This window comes from Camellia sinensis, unplaced genomic scaffold, assembly GCF_055761805.1.
Source record: "Camellia sinensis isolate YWXY unplaced genomic scaffold, ASM5576180v1 Unanchor14, whole genome shotgun sequence".
In the NCBI taxonomy this organism is placed as follows: Eukaryota; Viridiplantae; Streptophyta; class Magnoliopsida; order Ericales; family Theaceae; genus Camellia; species Camellia sinensis.
Window position 1 is genome coordinate 5,820,846 of NW_028129020.1, and position 23,244 is coordinate 5,844,089.

Here is a 23,244-nt window from a genome sequence, read left to right on the forward strand (position 1 = left end):
TTAAAATAGAACTTGATAAGCAATACATAGCATTCACATCCACAATATGGGTGTTTGGGATGTGAGTTTTTTTGTAGATTTTTTTTGTTGTAAGATATTATTGGAGAAATTTTTTTTTGTGTTTGAGAAGATAGTTAGATTTTTTTGTGGTTGGATGTGATGTTTGTGAGAGAAAAAGTGAAATGATTATTGGGTTTGATGTGATATTTTGTTTAGATTTGTTTTCTTTGGTTTTGTAACCAATTTGTCTTTTAGTGAAAAATAACCAAAAAAAAAAAAAAACCAAAAAACCAAGTTCCCAAAGACCGCTATAAAAAAGTGCAACAGAGGCCATTATGCAATAGAGGCCATTTGGAATCTCAAAGACACATCCATGCCCTGAATCTACCATTCAAGTGCAGCAAGCAACTAAGAAAGTCTACATACAAAAAATCCAAGCCTAATGATATTTTGATAGGTTCACCAAATCTCTTAAAACTTCAAATAAAAAAGTACCAAAGAAAGAAAAATAATACTATGCATCAAAGATTGAAGATCCAAATTTAACAGACAACCAAAGACCTCGGCGTTCAATAGGGCAAGCTAGGTATGCTCGATCATCACTCACTTCTTTAGTAAGAACTTGATACACCTTCATTCGAGAAGCATCACTCATGCTACTAACCTTTTCAATCTCCTTAGATAAATTGTTCATTTGTATAGTTTTGAAGGTTACCGTGATCAAGTGTTGCTGCAACTGTATCTAAACCATCCTTAATTGACCTTATTTCCTCACTTAAGGTATCACCTGATTTGTTCTTTCTTTTCTTTGAGTTAGAGGAACAAGATACTTCAGCAGCTTGGTCATCTTGTTGAGTTTCAATCCCATCAAAATTCTCTGAGAGTGACTCTGTCTGATAAGTATTTTCATCATCCAAAAGAATTTGTTGCCTAGCCCAACAAAGTTGCTTTTCTTTTGGACCTACAACAAGACTCCCAATTGCTCGATCCTTTTTAAAGAGTTAACACAACTTTTGAAAGTTTTGAATCGGAACATGTCGAAAATGAGAAGCTTTAGGCTTTGCTTATAGAGAATAACATATATAATATTATATTAAATAATGATGAATAAAAATTTTAATTTTCTAGTACAAAACTACATCAATCTTGCAATTAGATATACCTTGAGATAAGCTGCTCATACACATGTTGTAGCTTCAATCAGTTGTGTTGAATGATTATATCCAGATCCACTATCAGTTGTTAACATAACTTTAGCCATTGCAAGATTCTTTTTTAAAGTCTTCAACCGATTCCTTATATGACCAAAACCACAATGTACGCTAAACTTGGTATTCACCACATTACTTGTAGCTTTATAAGCAGATAATGTGAAACTACCACCAATTTTTTGCCCTTTGAGCATTTGGTCTAAGAGTGCGTCGATAAGAACAACATCCATTTGATTATTCCATTTCAAATGTTTCTTGTTAATTTCTATCGAAGCATTCTTGGTCACCTTCCACCTACGCTCAAAAATGCCATAAAACATATCGAAAGAAGTGCATAGCTAGTACCAAATTATCACCCAAACAAATGCCATTTTCGCATAACACAATAGCAAATTAAAATATAATTCATTCCAAAAGATAACATTCAAATAATAACAATTAACTCATCAAATTTTTGTTTTATTAGCAAAAGAAAAAGATTATATTGATGTAAAGCAAATGAGTATATAATGGGTACATCGCAAGAACAAGAAGAAGAACATCAAATAACCCTTTCAGCCCCTCTCTATTTTACAGGATCTATATTATAATTTGATTATCATTGAAAATTTATATTATAATCCCTCCAAATGTCAATAGCTATTCGTTCCCTTAATAATTCTCATTCCCTACATTCTCCAGATGAACATGATGTAGCCACGTTAATTTGCACTTGTGCTCTTCTAAGCTCTGTATCAACCTCCTCAATAAGACTTTCATTGGGATCAATACCCATGAGGTAGTTGTGCAAAATACAACATGACAAAACAACATCTGCTAGAGTGTCAACATCATAATATGGCTCTATCCCACTTCCTAAAATTGAAAACCTTTTCTTTAGGACATGAAAGGCTCTTTCAATTGCATTTCACAAAATGCATGACAAAGGTTAAAAAGCTCTCGAGAATTTTTTGACTGAAGAACACTATACTCCTTCAAATGGTAACGAGTACTTCTATATGGAGCAAGGAACCCAGTTTTTAGTTGAAATCCTGCATCTACTAAGTAATATTTCCCTAGGACCAACAAACAATTAAATGATGTTAGTTTGAAATAAAACAAAAAAAGATTTATATTCATCAGCATATATACACATTCAGTGATCCCCATGAGGAACAATCAATTTATCCATTTCTCTTGTTAATGCATTATCTAATATTCTTGAGTCTGAAGCAGATCCTTCCCATCCCGGAAGGATATATGTAAACTTTAAATCAAAAGAACATGCAACCAAAGTATTTTGAGTGGGATAGCATTTTCGTCCTCAGTATCTTTGTGCATCCATATTCGACACTCTTACACAAAAATGTGTACCATCAATCGCACCAACACAATCCTGTAAATACACTAATTGCATTCATGTAACTACCTTAAAATAAGGCCAATACTTTGGATTGTTTCTAATCTCTGGCGGGCACTCGAATCCATCAGGTTGCTTTAAAAAGATATCTTCCAATGATATAATAGCTTTAAGAACTTGATGAGAATGTTGACTAACAATCCCAAGTGATCGTTTGTAAAAGAACTTGATTGTATGTTCCTCAAATTATTGCCAATTATATGAAGGAATTTCGCAACTTCTTCTACTTTACTTTGAGGATTGTCTCTAAGAAACTGAGTTCTTTTAAGCATGCTAACTAGTGTGGCAAAGGTATATTTGCTCATTCGTAACCGGCTACGACAATCTGCATCTTTCAAAGTCATTAACCGTTTGATTAGGACATATCTTTCATAATCTCCTTGTTCTAAAATTGACTTCCTTATATGATCACGACGATGAAGAATTGAGACAAGGCTGACAGCATATGAAGCATACATAGCTACACAAGTGGCTGTCCACTTTCTATACTTTTCCCATTACTCTTGATCATGAATCTACAAATTTTTAAAATAAAAAATCACATCCACTTGTTAATAATGTTTCCATGTTGCAATGATACATCAAAAAGTTCCCAGTTCAGAATTGAAATGATACATCAAAAAGTTCATAGACTAGGCAACACTGAAATGACAACCCATTTAGGTACAATGTTTCAAACCTGTTTTCCTAATCAACTAATTTAATGCACAATAGAGTCTACCCCTTTTAATTTAAATAATACTACAACAAATACTCTGTTTGAAGTTAACATGTACCAATCTTTTTCGACAGTCAGTTGATCCATCTTATCAAATTTTTGAGGAAGGACTTCTTACACGCACTGATAAAAGCAAGTGCAAATATCAAAGCTTTCTTGAAAAAGAGTAATATAACTTGACACAGAGAAAAAATGACTGAACACTCTTCAAATATTAGTTTATCTTCATACTCAACAAGCTAGTAAATAAGGACTCTACCATAAGAAAAATGAGTCTTATTGGTCATACATGGAACCTCATTATCAGATGTCGGGTCGTTTCCATCATACTCCACTTCTACTGTCCTACTATACTCATATCACCCAAAACTAATTTAATCCAATGCAACAGACCAGCCAAAAGGTTAAGTTTCAAATAAACGTTCAATCAAACATTTCACGAGAATGAAAGGTCTAATTCATAAAGCTTGAAATCATGAAAAAACACAAAACAAAAGGAAGTGAAATAAACCAAATAGGCACATATCTATAGACTATAACAAGTAAATTATCATAACAAACAAACATATAAACAGATAAAATAAAACAGATAGAAAATGTAAATCCAATTTAATCTCATTAAAGTCATGCAAAGTGAAAAGAAGATATTAAATCATCATACTAATTAGAAAACAAAAAAGGTTTTTGCAATTTCACTTCAATGCAAAATTGCAAAGTAGTTTGAACATAGATAAACAAATCCATGTATCTATTTTTTTTTTTTTTTTGATAAATCAAATCCATGCATCTATAATCTCTAATTCATAATAAAACATATATAGGTGTGTATACGTATGGAAGTTTCAATACAAATCTGAGTTTAATGAGAGGGGTAGAGAAAACGAAAGAGGGGCACAAATACCTGATCAAAATTTTCGGGCAATGAATCTTAAATCGAGTTCAGTGATTGAAAATTACCAATTGAAGCAAATGATAATCCCCGATTGGAATGGTTTGCTGAATGACGCTGCGAATCAGAGATTGCTAACCAGAGTTAGTTCTGCAATTTCACTTCGAAGCAAAATTGCAAAGCAGCTTGAACATAAACAAATCCATGGAAATCAATAAAGATCTGAATTTGATGAGAACGTAAGAGAAAACAAAAGAAGGACACAAATACCTGATCAAAATTTCCAAGCAATGAATCTTCAATCGAGTTTAGTGATTGAAGATTACCAATTGACGTAAATGATAATCCCTGATTGGAAGGGTTTGCTGAATGATGCTGCGAATCAAAGTTAGCTACTGGAGTTAGATTCTTCAAAACTCGTAGGTGGTTGTTGTTTGAAGCTACTCATGAATGGTCTCTTGTGAGAAGCCAGGAACAATGAAACTCTCTCTCTCCGATAAATTTTTCCTCCTAGTTTTCCCGGGTCTTTTCTCACAGATATAAAGGAATTGATGTTCTAGAAGGTCCTCCTATTTCTTAATTCATTTCCCTCTCCCTTTCCTTTCCCATATGTTTTCCATTATAACCAAACAAAAATAGGAACCCCAACTAAACACAGCGTTAACTTCATCCGCTATTAAAGCCTATAACACAACTCATTCCCACCTCAGCTCTTTTCTCTACTGCATCCCCCTCCACCCTCATACCATGATCTAATATCTTCAATCTCTCCTTTCTGACCTCTTTTCACTCTACTTCATAAAACCATTATTTGCTCCCTTAGCCCCAATTTACCCCTAACCCTCCACCATTTTGGGTTCCCCCATCACACAAATTTACATATGCATATGTATTATAAAAGAGGTAAATGTACACATAATATGTGTGTATGTGTTGTAGGTAACTTTATGATTGGAGAAAGAATAAAGAATAAGACGGAGAAAAAACATAAAAAGTTGAGGCAAGAGAAGAAAGGAAATTATTCATTGCTAATAATAAAATTAGAAATCACACAAACCCACAAGTTTCAAAATGTAACTCATGAGGTTTTTTAGTTTTTTATTCCAAAAGAACAAGCATTCGCTCCACTTCCCTCTTCAAGCTCACCCTTCTATTCTAGAATGAAGAACTTCAATTTCTTACACCCTAAAACCGATGCTTAATGGCCTATCCAGTTGCTGTTTGGGTCAAGCATTCATTAACCAGTCCCAACAACCAAAAACAAGGTTTAAAAAACCAAACAGAAATTAACTTTATTGTGATATAACAAATGGAAGAAACGCATTACTTCAACTAATGATCTGATGATGAAATGGTCAAAAAGTACATTAGTCTTCAATGTTTTATAAAAAAAAGAAAAAGAAAAAGAAATAGTTATCGAAAAGGTCCCTCCGCAACCAAAGCCAAAACCAAAGCCAAAGAAGAATTAGCTGTAGACTAGAAAAGATAGAAAACTTGATGAGAACACATACAACCAACAGTATACATTTTCTCTACAATACTTTTCCACTCAAGTATATATCATTACAATACCAGGAAGCAAAATGCCTTCAATTTGTTTCCACACCATGTGCAAACAAAGCTGATACACCAATGACCAAACTACCTGAAAAAGGGGGGGTGGGGGGGGGGGGGGAGATGAAGAATAAAAAATCAATAAATTTTCTTCAAATCAGCAGTAAAAAAAATAAGTAAATCCATCAATTTTTTTCCTCTCCTTGCCATTGTGGGTTAACAATTGCCAAAATAACACAACCCACGATCACCCATCATAAATCAACTAATATACTTGCACCAATTAGCAGTGTTTTTTCTATCCAGTCATGAAACTATCAAAATTGTGCACACTTTGTTTTGTTTAAGATGCCATCAGAGGAATACAAGACACTCCAACTACATTCAAGTCACATCTCTATGGACGTGCATGTGTTTGTGTGTGTGAGAGAGAGAAGAGGATACAGTATTGATAGGACCAACACTCAACGATGTATCCTGGATATTGATGGGGAAAAAAGGGACAAATAATCTATTAAGAGATCATAAAATTTATTAAAACAACTATAAAAAACTAGCTACAACACATGGCATATAGCTCTCACTTTTTGAACAAAGAGCCCCATACTATGACATCAATGTCTAAGTTGAACAAAAGTTCTGCAACCACCAAGGACAAGGAGTTCCTCATCCAGTGAAGCTTTTAGAAAGCACAGCCAGATTCACAATAATTCACTCAGCAGTGCCCGGAGAAGAATGAACCTTCAGTAATCTTTACCACCAATCTCAAAAGGTCCTTAAAGTGATCTCAATCATAGTTGCAAATCGAGAACTATATTGTGAGTCAAAATCCTAATTTTGTGAATCGTGAATCAAATCAAATAGAAAGATTCGGCAAAAACTGTAAAAAATGATGTCAAACAAATCGTATATCCAAATAAAATAAAATAATTGATTTTAGCACATGTTATACAATAGTTATAGTATAATAAAATTATTACACTGCCTAATTGGGAATATGTAACCTTCATAACAGGAGATTTGGGTTCAGATCCCACCAACCATGACATTTAGTCCTCTTTGAAATGTCAAAGGATAAAATTCAACAATTCTCTAAAACTCTCTTATAAGTGACTATGAATATATTTAGGGTAAATTTCATTGACATGACCTCCCTTGAGGTTTGCAGCCATTACAAGTTACAACAACCTCCACTAATTTGATGAAATTGCACCAACCTTCTTTAAAAAATTTATTCACATTACATATTCACCCATGCCGTTAAAGAGCCGTTTATGAAGTAATAGTTTTTGCTGAAGTCACTGTAAAAATAATATAAAATACATTACCCCTCTTAAAAGATATTAAGGTGAAAAGTCAACTATATCTCTCACAAAACCTACTTTTCTCTCTCCTTTCCCTTTCCTGAAAACCAATTCAGTCCGACCTCCCTTACTCCGGTTACCATCCTCACAGCCTTCCTATGTTACACGGACTCGGGTGCGGGTATCGGGTGCTGGTGCGTATCTAAGGGTCAGACACTTCAAAATTAAAAATGAAGGATACGTGGATACGGATCCAAATTTGGATACGGATACGGGGGTACGTCAAATAATTATTTCTTAAATATATATTTTTTTATACACATGAATTAAATATATATTTTTTTATACACATGAGTTAAAAAGTTGATCCAATAATTTTTTTATATATAGTTTATAGACCAAACATATAAATTAACTATATAACAACCTTTGTAGACTAAAATTTTAATAGGCCCAAAGTTTTACTTATTTGCCTCAGCCCAATTGTTTTTAAATTTTTTTTTTTATAAAAAGAATAAAATAGAAATATGAAATATAATAAATAAATAATAAATAAAGAATAAGAGAGAGAGAGAGACGGGCAAATCAAAAGCAGATCTGGATTAGAAGAGAAAGGCAGATTTGGAATAGAAGAGAAAGGCAGTGAACGAGAGAGAGAGAGAGAGAGAGACGTGGCAGAGAAAGAGAGAGGGGGTTACAGTCGTGCTCATCGAAGACGAAGACGAAGACGAAGTAGGCCCTTTCGAAGACAAAGACGAAGGGCGCGAGCAGGGGGATCGAAGTCGGCGACAGAGGGATCGATGTCTTGCCCTTTCGAAGTCGGCGATAGGTTCTCTCCTTACTTTCTTCTCTTTCGTTTCTTCTCCCGTATCCATTTGTACAGAGCCATATCCCGCACACCCGTACCCGTGTCGTGTCGTGCCGACACGAGTACCTCCCAAAAAACGAAGAGTCCATGTAACGTAGCAGCCTTCTAATCTTCCTCTTTCCTCTTTGCGAAGGAACTGAGTTCGGCATCAGTTACTCATATCTTCGCACAATCTCTGTCTCCTCTGTCTTATGTCTCTCCAAAACCACCATTTTCCACACCAATCTCCTAATCATAAAAGTATAATCCACCATTGGGACACCACTGACCCGTTCATCACTTTGATTTACCAAATGAGTGAGGTTCCATTGCTTGACCAACACCCTGATATATTAGGTGAATAGGATTAGTGCTACAAGAACATTCTTTTCAACATGAAAGCCCACATTTTGTGTAAAATAAAGTAATGTATGTCCCTTTGATTTAAATCACTTGTTTCGTCACTTGAATCTAGGTCTAGTCATTCTTATGTATTGGACATTAAAGTGCCCAATTGACTTATGGTGGAGAAGTACACAACGTAAAAAGTTAGACTGGTTAGACAGTAAATTTATATTTACGTCATTGTTGCTTATGGACATGGGTTGGTGGAGGGGTTGCATTATGCTATTATGACACGAGTTCCATTATTATTCATAATTAACTCTTTGAAACCTAGAGTACAGTCACAATTATTCAGTGGAGTTAATTGTAAGCAATTGGTTGTCTTTATCCTTATGATGAGATAAGGAGTGGAGAAACTAATTGGAGCTAGATTTTAAAGAGGCCCAATCCAAAGCCTAATAGAGAAAAGGCCAGGTGTTTATATAAGGCATAGGGTATATACACACATTGTCTTCTACTATATTGATTGTAGAGAGAGAAAGAGGATCCAATCATCCTCTCTTTGCTTAAATTCCCGTCTTCGAGGAGAACAAGGATATTCAATCGTTCTTCTCATCCATATTCAAGTGAATTAGAAAATCAAGTCCACAATTTTTGAAGATAGTGCAAGCCTTCATCTTCTAATCTCAAGTAAATTCTATCTTGTGATTTGACTTGCAACCAGAACCACAAAGGGATCCTTTTGATCTACTCTCCATCTAGAATATTACAAAATATATGAGATAAGAAATGAATTTAAAGGTTTTGTATGATTTATGAAACCAACATAGGCAGCAGTGGCAGTAAAGATGAAGGTTGTCCATAATGGGTGAGCGAGATGAGAGGGAATATAGAGAGAGGTAGCGAGACAAAGATTGTGGTGGCTAATGATCATCGCAGGACAAGTGGTGGCGATCGTGGTTAGTGTTGGTGGTCATAGTACATGATGTGGCAGCAAATGCATAGAGAGAGATTGAATAGAGTGTGTGTGTGTGTGGCCCATGTGGGTTTTGTTTTGATACACCATGGATGGCTAGTTATATACTTTGGCAGCCATGAAAGTTGGCTGTTAGCAAAGAGAATGTGAGGAGCAGTGTATAGTAGAGTATGTTGGTCTTGATTCATATAACTATAATTCCTAGAAGTTGCAAAGGCCATCCAGTGGGTTATGTTCAAGCAAGTGATATGGTATACAGGTATGCAATAGTGAAGAAGAACATTGAAAATAGAGTAGAGAGAGGAAGAATTGGTTGAGAGATAAAGGAAAGATTTTGTTAAAGCAGTCAATGGGTGGTATGGATTTTAAAAGCATCTCCATGGGGGAAGTGGAGCAGCTGGAGAGGCATTTTGTGGAAGACGAAGCCCCAAAGGATCTCAATGAGAATAAAGCTCCGTGGCTTGATGGCATAACTAAGGGTTTTGGTTTTCAAAAATTGTTGGGGTGATGAGGGGGTAGGAGGTGACAGGTATGGTGAACTAATTTTACAAGCATGCCACGTTCGAGAAGAGTGTGAACGCATGTTTTAAAGCATCAATCCCCGAGGTGGATGATATCAGAGATTTTAGCCCTTGTAGTTTGCTTGGTGTGTATACAAGTTGTTGGCAAAATGTTTTGCTACTCAATTGAAGGAGCTGTTGAAGATTCTCAAAACGTCCTCATAGAGGGGCAACTGATTTTGGATACAATTCTTATGGAAAGAGTGAGCTAAACATTGAAAAGACCTATAATCATATCAATTGGGACTTCCTCCTATATCTGGCAGGGAGTATGAGCTTCAGAAGCAAATGAAAGAAGTGGATTTCCTTTCTATATCTCTAGAGTTCGGTTGTCAGATGGTGAATGGATCACTTGCAGGCCTTTTTAAGACCTCAAGGAGATTGAGGCAAGCGGATCTTTTATCACCCTTGTTTTTCATTTTGGTCATGGAGGCATTGGTTCAGATGATTAGCAGGGCAGTTGCGAGGGGGCTTTTGGAGAGCTTTAGGGTGCGTTTGTTGGAAAATGCTCTGATGGTGGTCTCTGATCTATTAAATGCCAATTGTATAGTGATTTTATTGTGCGGCAGATACTCTACGGTGTGTCCTTTTGTGTTTTGACTTTTGAGATGGTTTAAGTTTGAATTAATTCCAATGGGATACGTAACACACATTGAGGGTTTTGGTGTCCATTCTTGGTCGTAAGATAAGTGCTTTTCCAATATCATATCTTCATTTACCTTTGAGATCACCGTTTAAGGCTAAGGCAGGTTAGGATGGGGTTGTGGAGCAATTTCAGAGACTGGAACTCTGAAATCAACATATCAATTGAAAGCAACATTTGAGTTAATGAAATAAATTTTGTATAATGATGGGTTATAAATACTAACTGCAAGAGAAATGGTTTGACAGAACAGAACTGATGTTAAGTTTTTTGCTAAAATTACTAGTTAGATTTTAATAAGTCTAAATGCTCTTACGTCTATGCTACTTTTCTTTCTTTCGCAATAAAATAGGATCTGCCGGAAAGGCAACAAAAGAGACTATGTCGGAAATATGAAACACTAAGCATTATAGGTTGGGCCAGGGTCTCACATATTACAGCAGGGTCCATTCAGGTCCCCTGACCATATTTGACCGATTTGCCATCCACAGACAAAATTGCAGCTGCAAAACTCATACTTAAAGTGATATCAAAGAATCTGGATAGCTTGAAGCTGAAGGTATCAGCATAAATAGCTTGTATTTTAACTGTCATTCTTGTCACCAGAAAACTGTCTAATACAGGAAGGTGGCCAAAGGCATGCAGGAAACACTCACATAAATTATCTATACACTATCACACTTGATTCTTCTCTTCCCTGCATTCAATAATGGTTAACTGCAACTGGCTACAGTGGTAATCACAACAACAAAGTGAAAAACAAAGGAATAAGCAATGTTGAAAAGGAACACCTCTATATTTTTCGCCTTTGTAGTGAAAATAGGAGATCATTTTATCGATTTAAACTTAAACTGAAACAAGTAAGGATAGTAGCTTTCTATTTGGTTCACCCAGGTGACCATGGGCTTGAATGGCAACAGTTGTGCTTAATACAAGAAATTGACAAACAACTCAGTTCAGCTGGCAGTTTATCTCCAAAAAAACAAGGAACTCATAAAAATAAAAGAACTACATTGCAGCCCAAAGATGTACCAAGCTATATATAAAATCTCCATAACTATTTGTCTCTTTGTTACATGAGGTGAACATTCCATAACAAACTTATCAAAATTCCATATTACAATTCGTCATATGTCAGCCTTCTACAGCCTAATTGGTTCCACCTCAGAAAAATGACTCTGCAATCCTTGTGATATTAGTATTTATAATTGGTTCCATTACAATGTTCCCCAAAAATTTGACTCTGCATACCTTGAACAGCCAAAACTTTCTTAAATTACCCAAACCACATCAAAATGCACTACTAATCAATATGCTAAATACCCATATGATATAATATAATAGAGAAAGAAATTAGACAAAAACACATACCATTTGATGAGCCAGCCAAACAGGAAGTGCTGCATGATAGGAACTTTGTCCAAGACTTCAGCTTTGTACATCTTAAGCATGCCACTATTCACCTTGTTCCAATTGGGCACGCCGCTGATATCATCCAACATGGGCGAATGCTCCGCAAGCACACCCTTCTTGACCTTCTTCACAAACGCAATGCACGAAAGATAAAGGTACTCATTGGAGAAATTCTCGAGTATGTCATCATTATGAATGGACTTAGGTTTCATATACTTATGATCAATCAACTGCGCCGACCCGAAAATAAACGGCAAAAAGTGATAATCATCCAAACCCCAAACACCATGAGAGCCAGCAGGCTCAAGACAATAAACCAACTGCAATTTCCTCATCAATTCAAGGTATTTCACAAAAACCCTAGCCACAGCAGCTTGATAATCCTCTTCCTTGATCACGCCCAACAAAGCGAGGCAATACAACCAGGCCGCAAAATTAGTTTCGTGGCCAGTACCATAATCAATCCGGCTAGAATTCCCAAAACTATCGGTGAAGTAAGAGACAATCTCGACAGTAGCAGATTGTAGATCCTCGGTAAGAAAATCGATCATGAAGGATTCAGCGTTTTCCGTCATACGAGAGTGCCAAGTTCGATACGAGTAGTTTCCATACCGCGATGATTGAGCAACCGGAGGGATTTCATCGACGAAGCGGATTAGGGTTTGGAGGATAGAGACGATGGAGGAGACAGTGGGGGAGAGGTGGCAGGGGTCGGAGATCTTGCGGCGGCGGATGGAGTGGCTGAGGGCGGCGACAAAGCCGAGGAAGTGTTTGCCGGAGTCGGAGTCGTGGAAGTGGAGAAGATCGGCGGGGGAGTGGATGCGTTTGATGGGGATTTGGAAGTGGTAGGGAGGAGAGACGGTGGGGACTTGGAGGGGTTGAGGGACGGGGGCGAGGATGATGGATTGCTGGGGGGTGTGGTTTGGGGGCAGGTTGAGGGCGGGGGCGCGGATGGGGAGGTAGGAGGGGGGAGGAGAGGAGTCGGACCAGGAGGGTGCTGGGGAGTAGGTGGTGGTGGTGGGGCTGGCGCAGTTGATGCAGCAGGTGGTGGTGGTGGGGTGGTGGTGTTCTCCGATGGTGGTGGTGGGGGGAGGAGGATTTGGTGGGGATTTTGGAGAGGAGGGATGTTCTTCTGGTGGAGGAAGGGAATCCATTAGTAATGGTTGTTGGGTTGGGGGTGGAAGTGAGTGGATGAAGTGAAGATCAGTGGTTAATTTTGGGGGGATTGTGAGAGAGAGTATGTATGAAATGCACTGGAATGCTTCAAGAGTCTTCTTTGAACAGACCTATTGGTATTACCTATTGGATGATATATGTTCCCTTTTTTTTATTTAGAATGCTTCAAGAGTCTTCTTTGAACAGATCTATCAGTATTACCTATGGCATGATATATGATGATGCATGATATATGATGATACAGTTTGTTCCAGTAACTGGATTGGACTGGTCCAAGCTCCTCAAGCTCACGTCAAAATGTTCAAGTCAAAATGTTCAAGTCTTGCTGAATAACCTGCAAACAAGTTCAACAGGGAACTGGGTAGTCCCCCACTAAACCCTCCGACGAGCAAGTTAAGAAGAGAAGTAGCGTGCAGAGGGAGAGATTTGAGATAGAAAAACTTAACATTCTCCTTGTCTTTTACGTTTGCTTATATCCTTTGGTAATCATTTCGCTGTCTTTTCCGACTTGCCCTCCTCACCGAAAGTCTATGTTGTAGCTTACCTTGTTCAGGTTAAGGCGGTGTTGTTCCAACGGAGAGGTGTTGTCATAATAAATGCTGTGACGGGCTACATTAATGGTGATGTACAGTGGCAATAACTTTGCAGATCTTTGTCTGCTGATGTGGCTTGTCCTTTGCCTGCCATGTGTCTGAATGTCATTGGCTCTTTGTGCCATGTTGGATTCCAGCTGTTCTGGACTCCACCAGCTGGATTATGTACTGGGCTCCAAGTGATGGGCTTGGGTTGTTTATAGTGGGCTATGGTCTTTATGGGGCCTTTATGGGCTTAACCATGTCAGTAGTCCCTCATTCCCAAGTGCAGCTTTAGTCCAACGAAGGGAATACTAATGAAGGGAATGAGGATGTTAGGGAATGGCAAGATGGGGGCCGACAGGCAGAGGTGACCGAGGGGGTGGATCGACCGTGAGGTGGACCGACCGCGAAGGGTGGCTGAGTGGGAGGAGCGACCACGAGGAGGGCCGACCGCGAGGGTTGGCCGAATGGGAGGGCCGACTGCGAGGAGGGCTGACCACGAGATGGACCGGCCACGAAGGATGGCTGAGTGGAAGAGGCGACCACGAGGAGGGCCGACCGCGAGGGTTGGCCGAGTGGGAGGACCGACCACGAGGAGGGCCGACCGCGACAGGTAAGGTGGCGAGGCGCGGGGCTCAAGAGGTGGCGTGTCACGTGGTGATTTGAAGTGGAAAAGACAGGGTAAGGGGAGGGAACAGTGGATCGTGGTCGTATACGTGGCAACATCTCGCGGGGGAGGGGAGATGAGGCGTTAGATCAGAAATGAAACGATAAGTCATTATGGGTGTTAAAAAGATAGTTTTGGCGGATGATTTGAAAAGTTTTCAAACTAGCGAAAATTAATTAGGATCCTTGGAATACGAGCAAACTATGGGCTTTTGGCATTATTCGATTCACCTACTTGTTTACAAAAAATCAAAATATTCCAAGTGTGAATTCCTTTGTTGCTCACAATACACCTCCTCAAGACCATGTCCAAATGATCAAGCCCTACCAGACAACCTGCAAACAAGTTCAACGGGGAACTGGGTAGTCCCCCAGTGAACCCTCCGACGAGCAAGTTAGGAAGAGAAGTAGCGTGCAGAGGGAGAGATTTGAGATAGAAAAACTTAACCTTCTCCTTGTCTTCAACGTATACTTATATCCTTTGGTAATCATTTCGCTGTCCTTTCCGACCTGCCCTCCTCGCCGAAAGTCTATGTTGTAGCTTACCTTGTTCAGGGTAAGGTGGTGCTGTTCCGACGGAGAGGTGTTGTCGTAATAAATGCTGTGACGGGCTGCATTAATGGTGATGTGCAGTGACAATAACTTTGCAGATCTTTGTCTGCTAATGTGGCTTGTCCTTTGCCTGCCATGTGTCTGAATGTCATTGGTTCTTTGTGCCATGTTGGATTCCAACTGTTATGGACTCCACCAGCTGGGTTATGTACTAGCCTCCAAGTGCTGGGCTTGGGTTGTTTATAGTGGGCTATGGCCTTTATAGGGCCTTTATGGGCTTAGCCACGTCAATATATATTCCCTTTTTTTTTATTTTTTTTATTTTTTTATTTTTATATTTATAATGCATATTGGGAAATTTGGCTGTAAACCCCCTTTACCTTCCTTTCATTGTTAAAAGGACTAAGAAAAAAATTAAATTTTCTAAACCCCTTCATAATTATAAAATCTTGCATAAAGGACAAAATTTATTATTTAAATATTTTTTCAAACTATTATACCCTCAACTAAATCTTCCCACTTTCTCCACCCACTCTCTCTCCACCTTCTTGGTCTCTATGACTCTGGCCAGCCAAAATCAAGTTCATTTGAGCCTAAGATTCATTCAATCTTTGACCTAGAACACTGACCTGGTTCAAGCAATCACAATCTGACCTGTGTATTTGAATTGAAGCTTAGTTTGAAGCTTTAATCTAATTTGCGTCTGTTAAGAAACCAAGGACTTCATCGCAAAATTGATCCGATTCGACAATCAACCCGAATTCAAGCTTCTGGAACTCGCGATTACGAACTGGAGTCCTTCGCGATCTGACCTTGGGTTCTCTCTTGTGACTCGTTGTTCTTTGAGTCAACTTCGATGAGAACTTTGGATTTCAAGTTCTAATTGGAATTGCGATTTCAGTTTGCATCTGGCTTAAAGGTTGCAAACTCTAAGTTCGAACGACTTGCAGATCGACTTCGCTAACTGAATCGCAATCAGACTTGTGTTTGCTATCTTGAAGCGAAATTAGACTCAATTTGAAGCTTCTATTGCAATTTGAAGATCCATCGAGTTTGCAATGACCACGTTGAGAAGAGTGCGGGTGGAGTTGTTTGGTTATACATATTTTTTTAAACACATATTTGAGTTTTGAATATATGTGTATATATATATATATATATATTTGTGTGTATGAGTGTTGTTGAACACATGTATTCTTTTCATTGAGATTTGTGATTGTTGATCGAGTTTTAGAAGTTTTTCTTCTCAATTAGATAGCTGATTTGTTGATTAATTTGTTTTGTTTTTGTTTGTTTGTTTGTTTTTTATTTATTTTTGTTGTTTTTTATCTAATTTCATTTGACAGAACCAGAGTAAAATTTTACTCTGGTTCTATTGCTCTGTTTTTTTCATTTGATAGAATCAAAGTAAAATTTTACTTTTATACAGAGTAAAAGTTTACTTTTGTGTAGAGTCTAACATTTTACTCATTTTTCAGAGTAAAATTTTACTTTTATATAGAGTAAAATTTTACTTTTGTGTAGAGTCTAACATTTTACTAGTTTTTCAGAGTAAAATTTTATTTTTATACAGAGTAAAATTTTACTTTTAATTTCAGAGTGTAACATTTTACTCTTATTTAGAGTAAAATTTTACTTTCATACAGAGTAAAATTTTACTTTTATACAGAGTAAAATTTTATTTTCATACAGAGTAAAATTTTATTTTCATACAGAGTAAAATTTTACTTTTAGTTTCATAATGTAAAATTTTACTTTTATATACAGAGTAAAATTTTACTCTGTATAAAAGTAAAATTTTACTCTGAAATATATAGTGAAGATGACTTAATAGGAGAGCTGATAGATATGAGGGTAATATAGTAAAAGAAACAAGTTTTAAAATATTGGGGGGTTTTGAAAGTACTTATATAATTCTTGTCCTTTTGAAAGACAAATTAGATAGTGAGGGGGCTATCACCAAATCCCCCATGCATCTTTCTTATATCATTCATTTGATGATTTTTATTAATAAATCTTATTTAGAAGTATTTTAATTCAAGAAGTTCATAAATGAATTTTTTAACTCACTTAGTCTCATGTATTTATAGTTTTATTTTATATAGTCTTTTTTCTTAATTTACACTATTTTGTTAGATTCTTATACCTTTATATTTTAATGTTAATTTTTAATGTTGAGGAAGGAGAGAGAAGAGAAATGACCGAGGCATAGGAAATTTCATACACAAATTAAATAATATTGATGTTTTTATTTTATATTATTATATAATGTGAATATATTTTGAATTGACAACACATTAAAACTAATGTGAATATTATCTCTCATTGATGTGAATATATTTTTAATTAACAGCACATTAAAAATAATGTGAACATTATCTCTTATCTGATGTAAACGTTTACAACACTTTTTCAAAAAATACTCTCTCATCTAATGTAATGATGTGAACGTTCACAACATGTGAACATTTTTATTTTTAATTGACAACACATTAAAAATAACGTTCATTATATTTTTCATTGACAACACAATTTTATTCCCAACATATAATGATGTGAACTTTCTCAACATGTGAACATTCTCTTTTATCTAATGCAGTGATGTGAACGTTCACATTTTTTTTTGAGTGAAGATATAATGACAATTAACATTAATGGAGGTATGAGAGATTTAGGGTATTTTAGTCTTTTTATCTCAAATAAGACCTATGAAATAGGGTGATTCTACTTATACCACTCTTTTACCTCCTTACACCCTCCATCTCATTACACCACTTAAAAAAAAAATTAAATTCTCATTACACCTAATATATTACCAAAACAAACCCTATGATAAAAAACTCTTCAAAACCCATCTCTTTACACCCGTACTTTGTGCTGGGCCTGTTCGGTAGTACAATGCTAAACAATTTGAATTACTCTAGTTCCATGTTACCAGATAAAATTTTGTTTCTCAGTATTATGTTACCATTCAATTGGATAATTTCAGTTCGCTTCCCAACAAAACCAATAGAGTCCACATTGAAGTGCCTGTTTGGTCACACAATGCGAAACAATTTACAAAAATCCGGTGCTATAACGCTGGAATAAATTGTTTGTTCTAGCCTTTTGTTGCTATACATTTACAGAGCCACTTCCTTCCAAATAATGTAGTAATAATTTGTGCTGAGCCTCTTTGATAATAAAATGCTAGTGAATTTTAATTACTCCAATATTATGTTGCTGGAAAAAATAGATTTGTCTAGCGTTCTGTCGCTATACATTTACAAAACCACTTTGTTCCAAATGATAATTTGGGCTTGTTCGGTAATTTGATATCAAACTTATAGAGCTTGTTTGGTTTGTTTTTGGGAGAGTTGCTTTTGAAAAAAAATTTGGAGAGAGAGTTTTAAAATTTTTTTGGTTTGTTTGGTTGTATATTTTGGGAGAGTTGTTTTTTTGGGAGTTTGGGATGATTTGATATTTTTGGAGAATTTGAGTAGATGTGTGTGAGAGAAAAAGTGATTCATTGATGTGTAAGAGAGAGAAAATGATTTTGAAATTTTTTGAGAAAAACTCAAACCAAACAATTTTTTAGAATTTTTTTTTCTAAAACTCATCTCCCAAATGCAAACCAAACATACCCATATTTTTTGTTCGGTAATTTACCGAAAATGTATCTTTTATTCGACCATTTGATACCAGACTTATATTTTTTGTTCGGCACTGTGATGTCGGACTATGTTATTTTGTTCGATTTCGAAACACCGAACAAAAGTCGCAAACCAACCCAGAAAATCAAAACAAAAACCTATCAAACTAATAAAAAAAAACTCATCATTTCACTTTTTTGATGGTTTTTCACCACCGTTTCTTTATCCATTGCTTTTTTTGATGATCAAAACACTATGATTATCACTTTTTCAAAAGAGATGGGTAAGAGAAAAGAAACGTTGAGAAAGAAAAAATAGGGATTGAAGATCAAAGGGTGTAAGAAGATAATCAAATATACTTTTAGTGTTTTGTCTTTTTAAGTAATTTCACACATGGATAAATTTGGAAGAAAAAAACAATCTCATATAGAGGGTGCAAGGAGGTAAAAGAGCTGTGTAAGTAGAATCACCCAATGAAATAGTCAAAAAGAATATAGGTTAGATAGAATAAAACTCTTAAAAAGGAAATTTATCAAAAAAACTCCCTTGATTTGAATTTATACTACATTTTTTTTTTTGGAGAAATTATTAAAAAAAATTCAAAATTTGAGTCTTGTAATAAAATAAAATTTAAAATTTTAATTTTGCCAGAATAAATTCTAAACTTTATTTATTTTCAATCTAAATCATTGAATTATTTTCATTAAGTAAAATCGATTAAAAAAAAAAAGAAGGTATGTTAATCATTATAAGATTAACATCAAGTTTAATAAAAAATATATGAATACTTACATCAAATTTAATGATTAAAATATTATTTTTTTCTATTTTACTTAACAAAAATAGATAAATAGTTTAAATAAAAAATAAAAACGAATTAGAATTTAAATAGACAAAATTAAAAATTCAAGATTTATTTTGTTATAAAACTCAAAAATTAGAGTTTTTTTTTTTAATATAATTGTCCTTTTTTTTTAAACAATAAATGAATCCTCCATAATAAATAAATAAATAAATAAATAAGAAGACAAGAAAAAGAGAGACACAACACTTTTCTTTTTGGTGAAATTTAAAAAAATTGCAATAAAATAAATTTTAAATTTTTATTTTTACCAATTTAAATTTTAAACTTTTAATTTATTTTTAGTTTAAATTATTTATCTATTTTCGTTAAGTGAAAATGAGAAATATATATATATATATATATATTTATATATATATTTTAATCATTAAACTCAATTGAAAATAATACTATATTAGACACTTTTTTATATATCTACATTGTGACAAATATTCTTTGTAAACCAGTTTTACTTAAATAGTTTATGTGAGACCATGAAATATCCTCTCACATAGATGTTGTAGAGATCCAACGAAGAGAAAAGCTTCACCCCTGTAGATCTGCAATGATGAACATAGTCGGTGCCACCCAACCGGGGTTGTCGGCCGGGAGTACTCCGATGATGAAGTTAGTCCTTGAATCAAGAAGTAAATAGTATATATATATATTAGAAAGGGTGTATGTTCAGTGGAGGGAGATGAGACATACCTTCCACTCGGGATGCCCCCTTTTATATAGATGGGAGGTGTGATATTTATTTGGGCTGGTGTCACGACCCAAACCCGGCCCTATGGGTTTAGCACCGTAATCGGCCAGTAATCCGAGATTACCGAAGGCCTGCTGAACAGTAATACAGTAAAACAGAGTACAGGGCCTGGCGGAAGCCAAAACAGTAATTAAACAATGTCCAATGAGCTGTGACAGTCTGTATGCCAAAAAGATTTTTCATGCATTCATACATACACAAACAGTACAGTCTATACAGAATTTACAGTCACACAGTACAGGGACCTAATCCCTCGATAACAGTACGGTAAACATTCAGTCTATACAGAACAGTTAGACAGTATGAAGACAGGCGGGGGAAAACAAACAAAACACCCCCAAGCCATAGCATGGCAACTCGGAACCTCGCAGTGAGGCACAAAGGCTGGCTTGACAAAACTGGAGTTACCCTGACGCTCCTAGCTCCGATCTGGTGCCTGTACACCTACATATATATATGAGCAGTGAGTTAAAGCCCAGTGAATAACATAAAGCGTAAAGGGGTTTAGAATGAATGTCCTTACAGTAATGAAAACAGTTCAATTCAATCAGTATTTCAGTTGTTCAGTACAGCAAACAGTCATATGTGGTACATCCATTAGCATAACAGTAACAGTAGGTCTTAAAAGATCGAACAGTAATGATGGCCATCAGTCAGTAAACAGTAGTGGTTCCACGAGGGAACCGACAGAGATCTCTGTAACAGTAACAGTAAACAGTAGGTACTAAGGATGCCACAGTACAGTTCAGAAATAAAGGACATACATTCATTCAGTAATACCAGTTCAGTAAACAGTTCAGTTCAGTATTCAAAAGATATCAGTTGAACATATCTTTACACAATTGTTACTCACAGAGTTTGGGCTACAGTATGCTAGAGCGTGTCTCCCCAGTTGCCAACCCTACACAGTTCACAGGTTGAACACACACTAAGCTACACAGTTGGGAAAGATAACAACTTAATCCCTAAGATGCCTCGGTGTGTTCTACATCTATATCCTCAATAAGATGTCTTAAACTAGGCCTTTGAATGCCTAGAATGGGACGAGGATGCAAAGATGCACATTTAAAAGCATTTTCAGAAAAACAGAGTCCCGCTCGAGCGCAAGTTTCCCCGCTCGAGCGGTCACGCAACAAAGGTACACGCTCGAGCGTAAACTTACCCGCTCGAGCGTACTGTAAAAGTACTGGATGGGTGAAATCTCCGCTCGACGCCCGCTCGAGCGTGAGACCTGACTCCGCTCGAGCGCCCAATCCTCCGCTCGAGCGGACTGTAAAACAGTGCAGAGATACAGGATGCTCGAATTCTACGCTCGAGCGGCACTTCCCCCGCTCGAGCGGAAGTGCGAAATCTGGAAAACCCAGATTGCACCTCCAAGCTCAAAACCAAGTTCAAAAGCATCAAAACTCGACCTCTTGGGCTAAATTTCCAGAAAACACATGTAAACTCATAGTTAAACATGGTTCAAAACTCAATTTGAAAAATCAAAGCCCAAGGGTGTTTTATTCAAACCCAATTTCAAACCAATTTCAGGAACAATATGAACATGCAACATGCATGATCTCAAATCATTTTCAAAGCTTTAATGCTGTTTCAAAAGAGCTCAAACCTTCAAAAACAAGATGAACTCATGGAGTATGACCAAAAGATGGACATGCATGTGAGGAAACATGGACTACAACCTCAAAACTTCAATATATGTACATGCATGCAACAATACAGTTTCAATTCAACAACAATGAACCAATTCATGACTTAGTTCTACAATGAAGCATGAATCATGCAAGAATAACTCAAAGACACCATTAAGATGATGAATGATCTACCTTAGGTGTAGAATTAGAAGTGAGGGAGCTCAAATAGGCAGATATACTTCAATTTCAAGCAATTCTTCAAGTTGACTAAGCCAAACCCCCAAGAACAATTCTATTCTCTCCCTCTCTCCCTCAAGGTCGGCAAGAACAAGAAGAAGGCTGAGGAAAATGTTTTTGGCTCAAGTATAGTGAGCTCAAGGTGTAGAGGTAGTGGCCCACTCAAGGGCAAAACGGTAATTAAGTCCAACTCTTAAATTAGCTTATTTAATCTAATGTAAGCATACCTAATCAGTTTTCGGATAATTATACCATAAAATCTCATTAATTATGACGATCATAAAAACATCAATCAATTTCAGGTTCGGCCGCTGATAAGGCCTTCAATTAGCAGTTTAAACATATAAGCATGAACAGATAATCATACAGTCAAACAGATAAAATGCAATTTAACTAACATATACTCAATCAATTCGGTTTCCAATTTCAGTCAGTCAGTTCAGTACTTTAATCAGTTCAATTATCAGTCATAATCAATTCAGTTTAACGGTAATCGATGGTTATCGGTAATCAATCAGTCATTAATCAGTAAACAGTATGAGGGCTGTTACAGCTGGACCCATTGTAGGCTTTGTTTGGGTTAAGCCCAATAAGTTAGTACCTATATTTTTCTGGCTCCCACAATTGCCCCAAAACTTTCATTATCTACGGTAGAAGGAATGAGAGTTTTTTCTTACCAAGTTACGCTGTTCAAATAACTGTTAGGTTTTTTTGATAAAGAACACTTTGGATAAATGAATAAAATGTATGAATGGATGACTGCATGTATGCTTGAATGTATGTACAAATGTACGTATGTTGAATGTATATATAAATGTACGTATGTCTTGAATGTATGTATAAATGTATATGTCTTTCATAAGATGGGGGGGGGGTGAGCTAAAACCCAGAAAGGAATACAAACAAATCATAACGATGGGCCACGGTATTGTTACCCCTGGGCAAGGGCTGTAGGCCGCGATATTATGGCCCCCCAGCAAGGGTGTAGGCCGCAGTATTCTAACCCCGAGGCATGGGTATAGGCCGCGGTATTCTAACCCCCGGACATGGGTGTAGGCCTCGGTATTCTAACCCCCGGGCATAGGTGTAGGCCGTAGTATTCTAACTTTGGGGCATAGGTGTAGGTCGTGGTATTCTAACCCCCGGGTATGGGTGTAGGCCGCAGTATTCTAACCCTCGGGCATGGGTGTAGGCCTTTGTTAACGACGCTTTAGTGCGAAGATTGCGCTGTACTCGGAGACTTTTGTTGATTTTAAGAGGCAACCAAGTGCCAATATAGCAAGGACTTTGAATAATGCATCCTGTA

The 23,244-nt window shown here is 36.5% G+C and overlaps 1 protein-coding gene across 12 annotated transcripts; it reads right to left on the reverse strand.

Moving 5' to 3' along the window:
* Positions 1–350: 350 nt before the first annotated feature.
* LOC145814946 (uncharacterized) lies at positions 351–13,210 on the reverse strand. Of its 12 annotated transcripts, none has more exons than XR_014358162.1 (5): positions 11,818–13,162; positions 4,488–4,592; positions 4,230–4,334; positions 1,163–1,505; positions 351–961 (listed from the first exon to the last, which is right to left on the reverse strand). XR_014358162.1 is itself a non-coding variant. In XM_082911885.1 (3 exons), exons 1-2 carry the CDS (start codon positions 13,011–13,013, stop codon positions 4,526–4,528), a joined length of 1,263 nt encoding a protein of 420 aa, XP_082768011.1. In that variant the 5' UTR covers positions 13,014–13,163; the 3' UTR covers positions 4,142–4,402; positions 4,488–4,525. The 12 variants fall into 12 exon arrangements, 3 of the variants coding, with proteins under 3 accessions (XP_082768011.1, XP_082768010.1, XP_082768013.1); XR_014358160.1 differs by having other exon boundaries at positions 351–1,010; XR_014358159.1 differs by lacking the exons at positions 351–961; positions 1,163–1,505 and adding exons at positions 2,300–2,586; positions 2,620–3,125 and having other exon boundaries at positions 4,286–4,402; positions 11,818–13,163.
* Between the last annotated feature and the right edge of the window lie 10,034 nt (positions 13,211–23,244).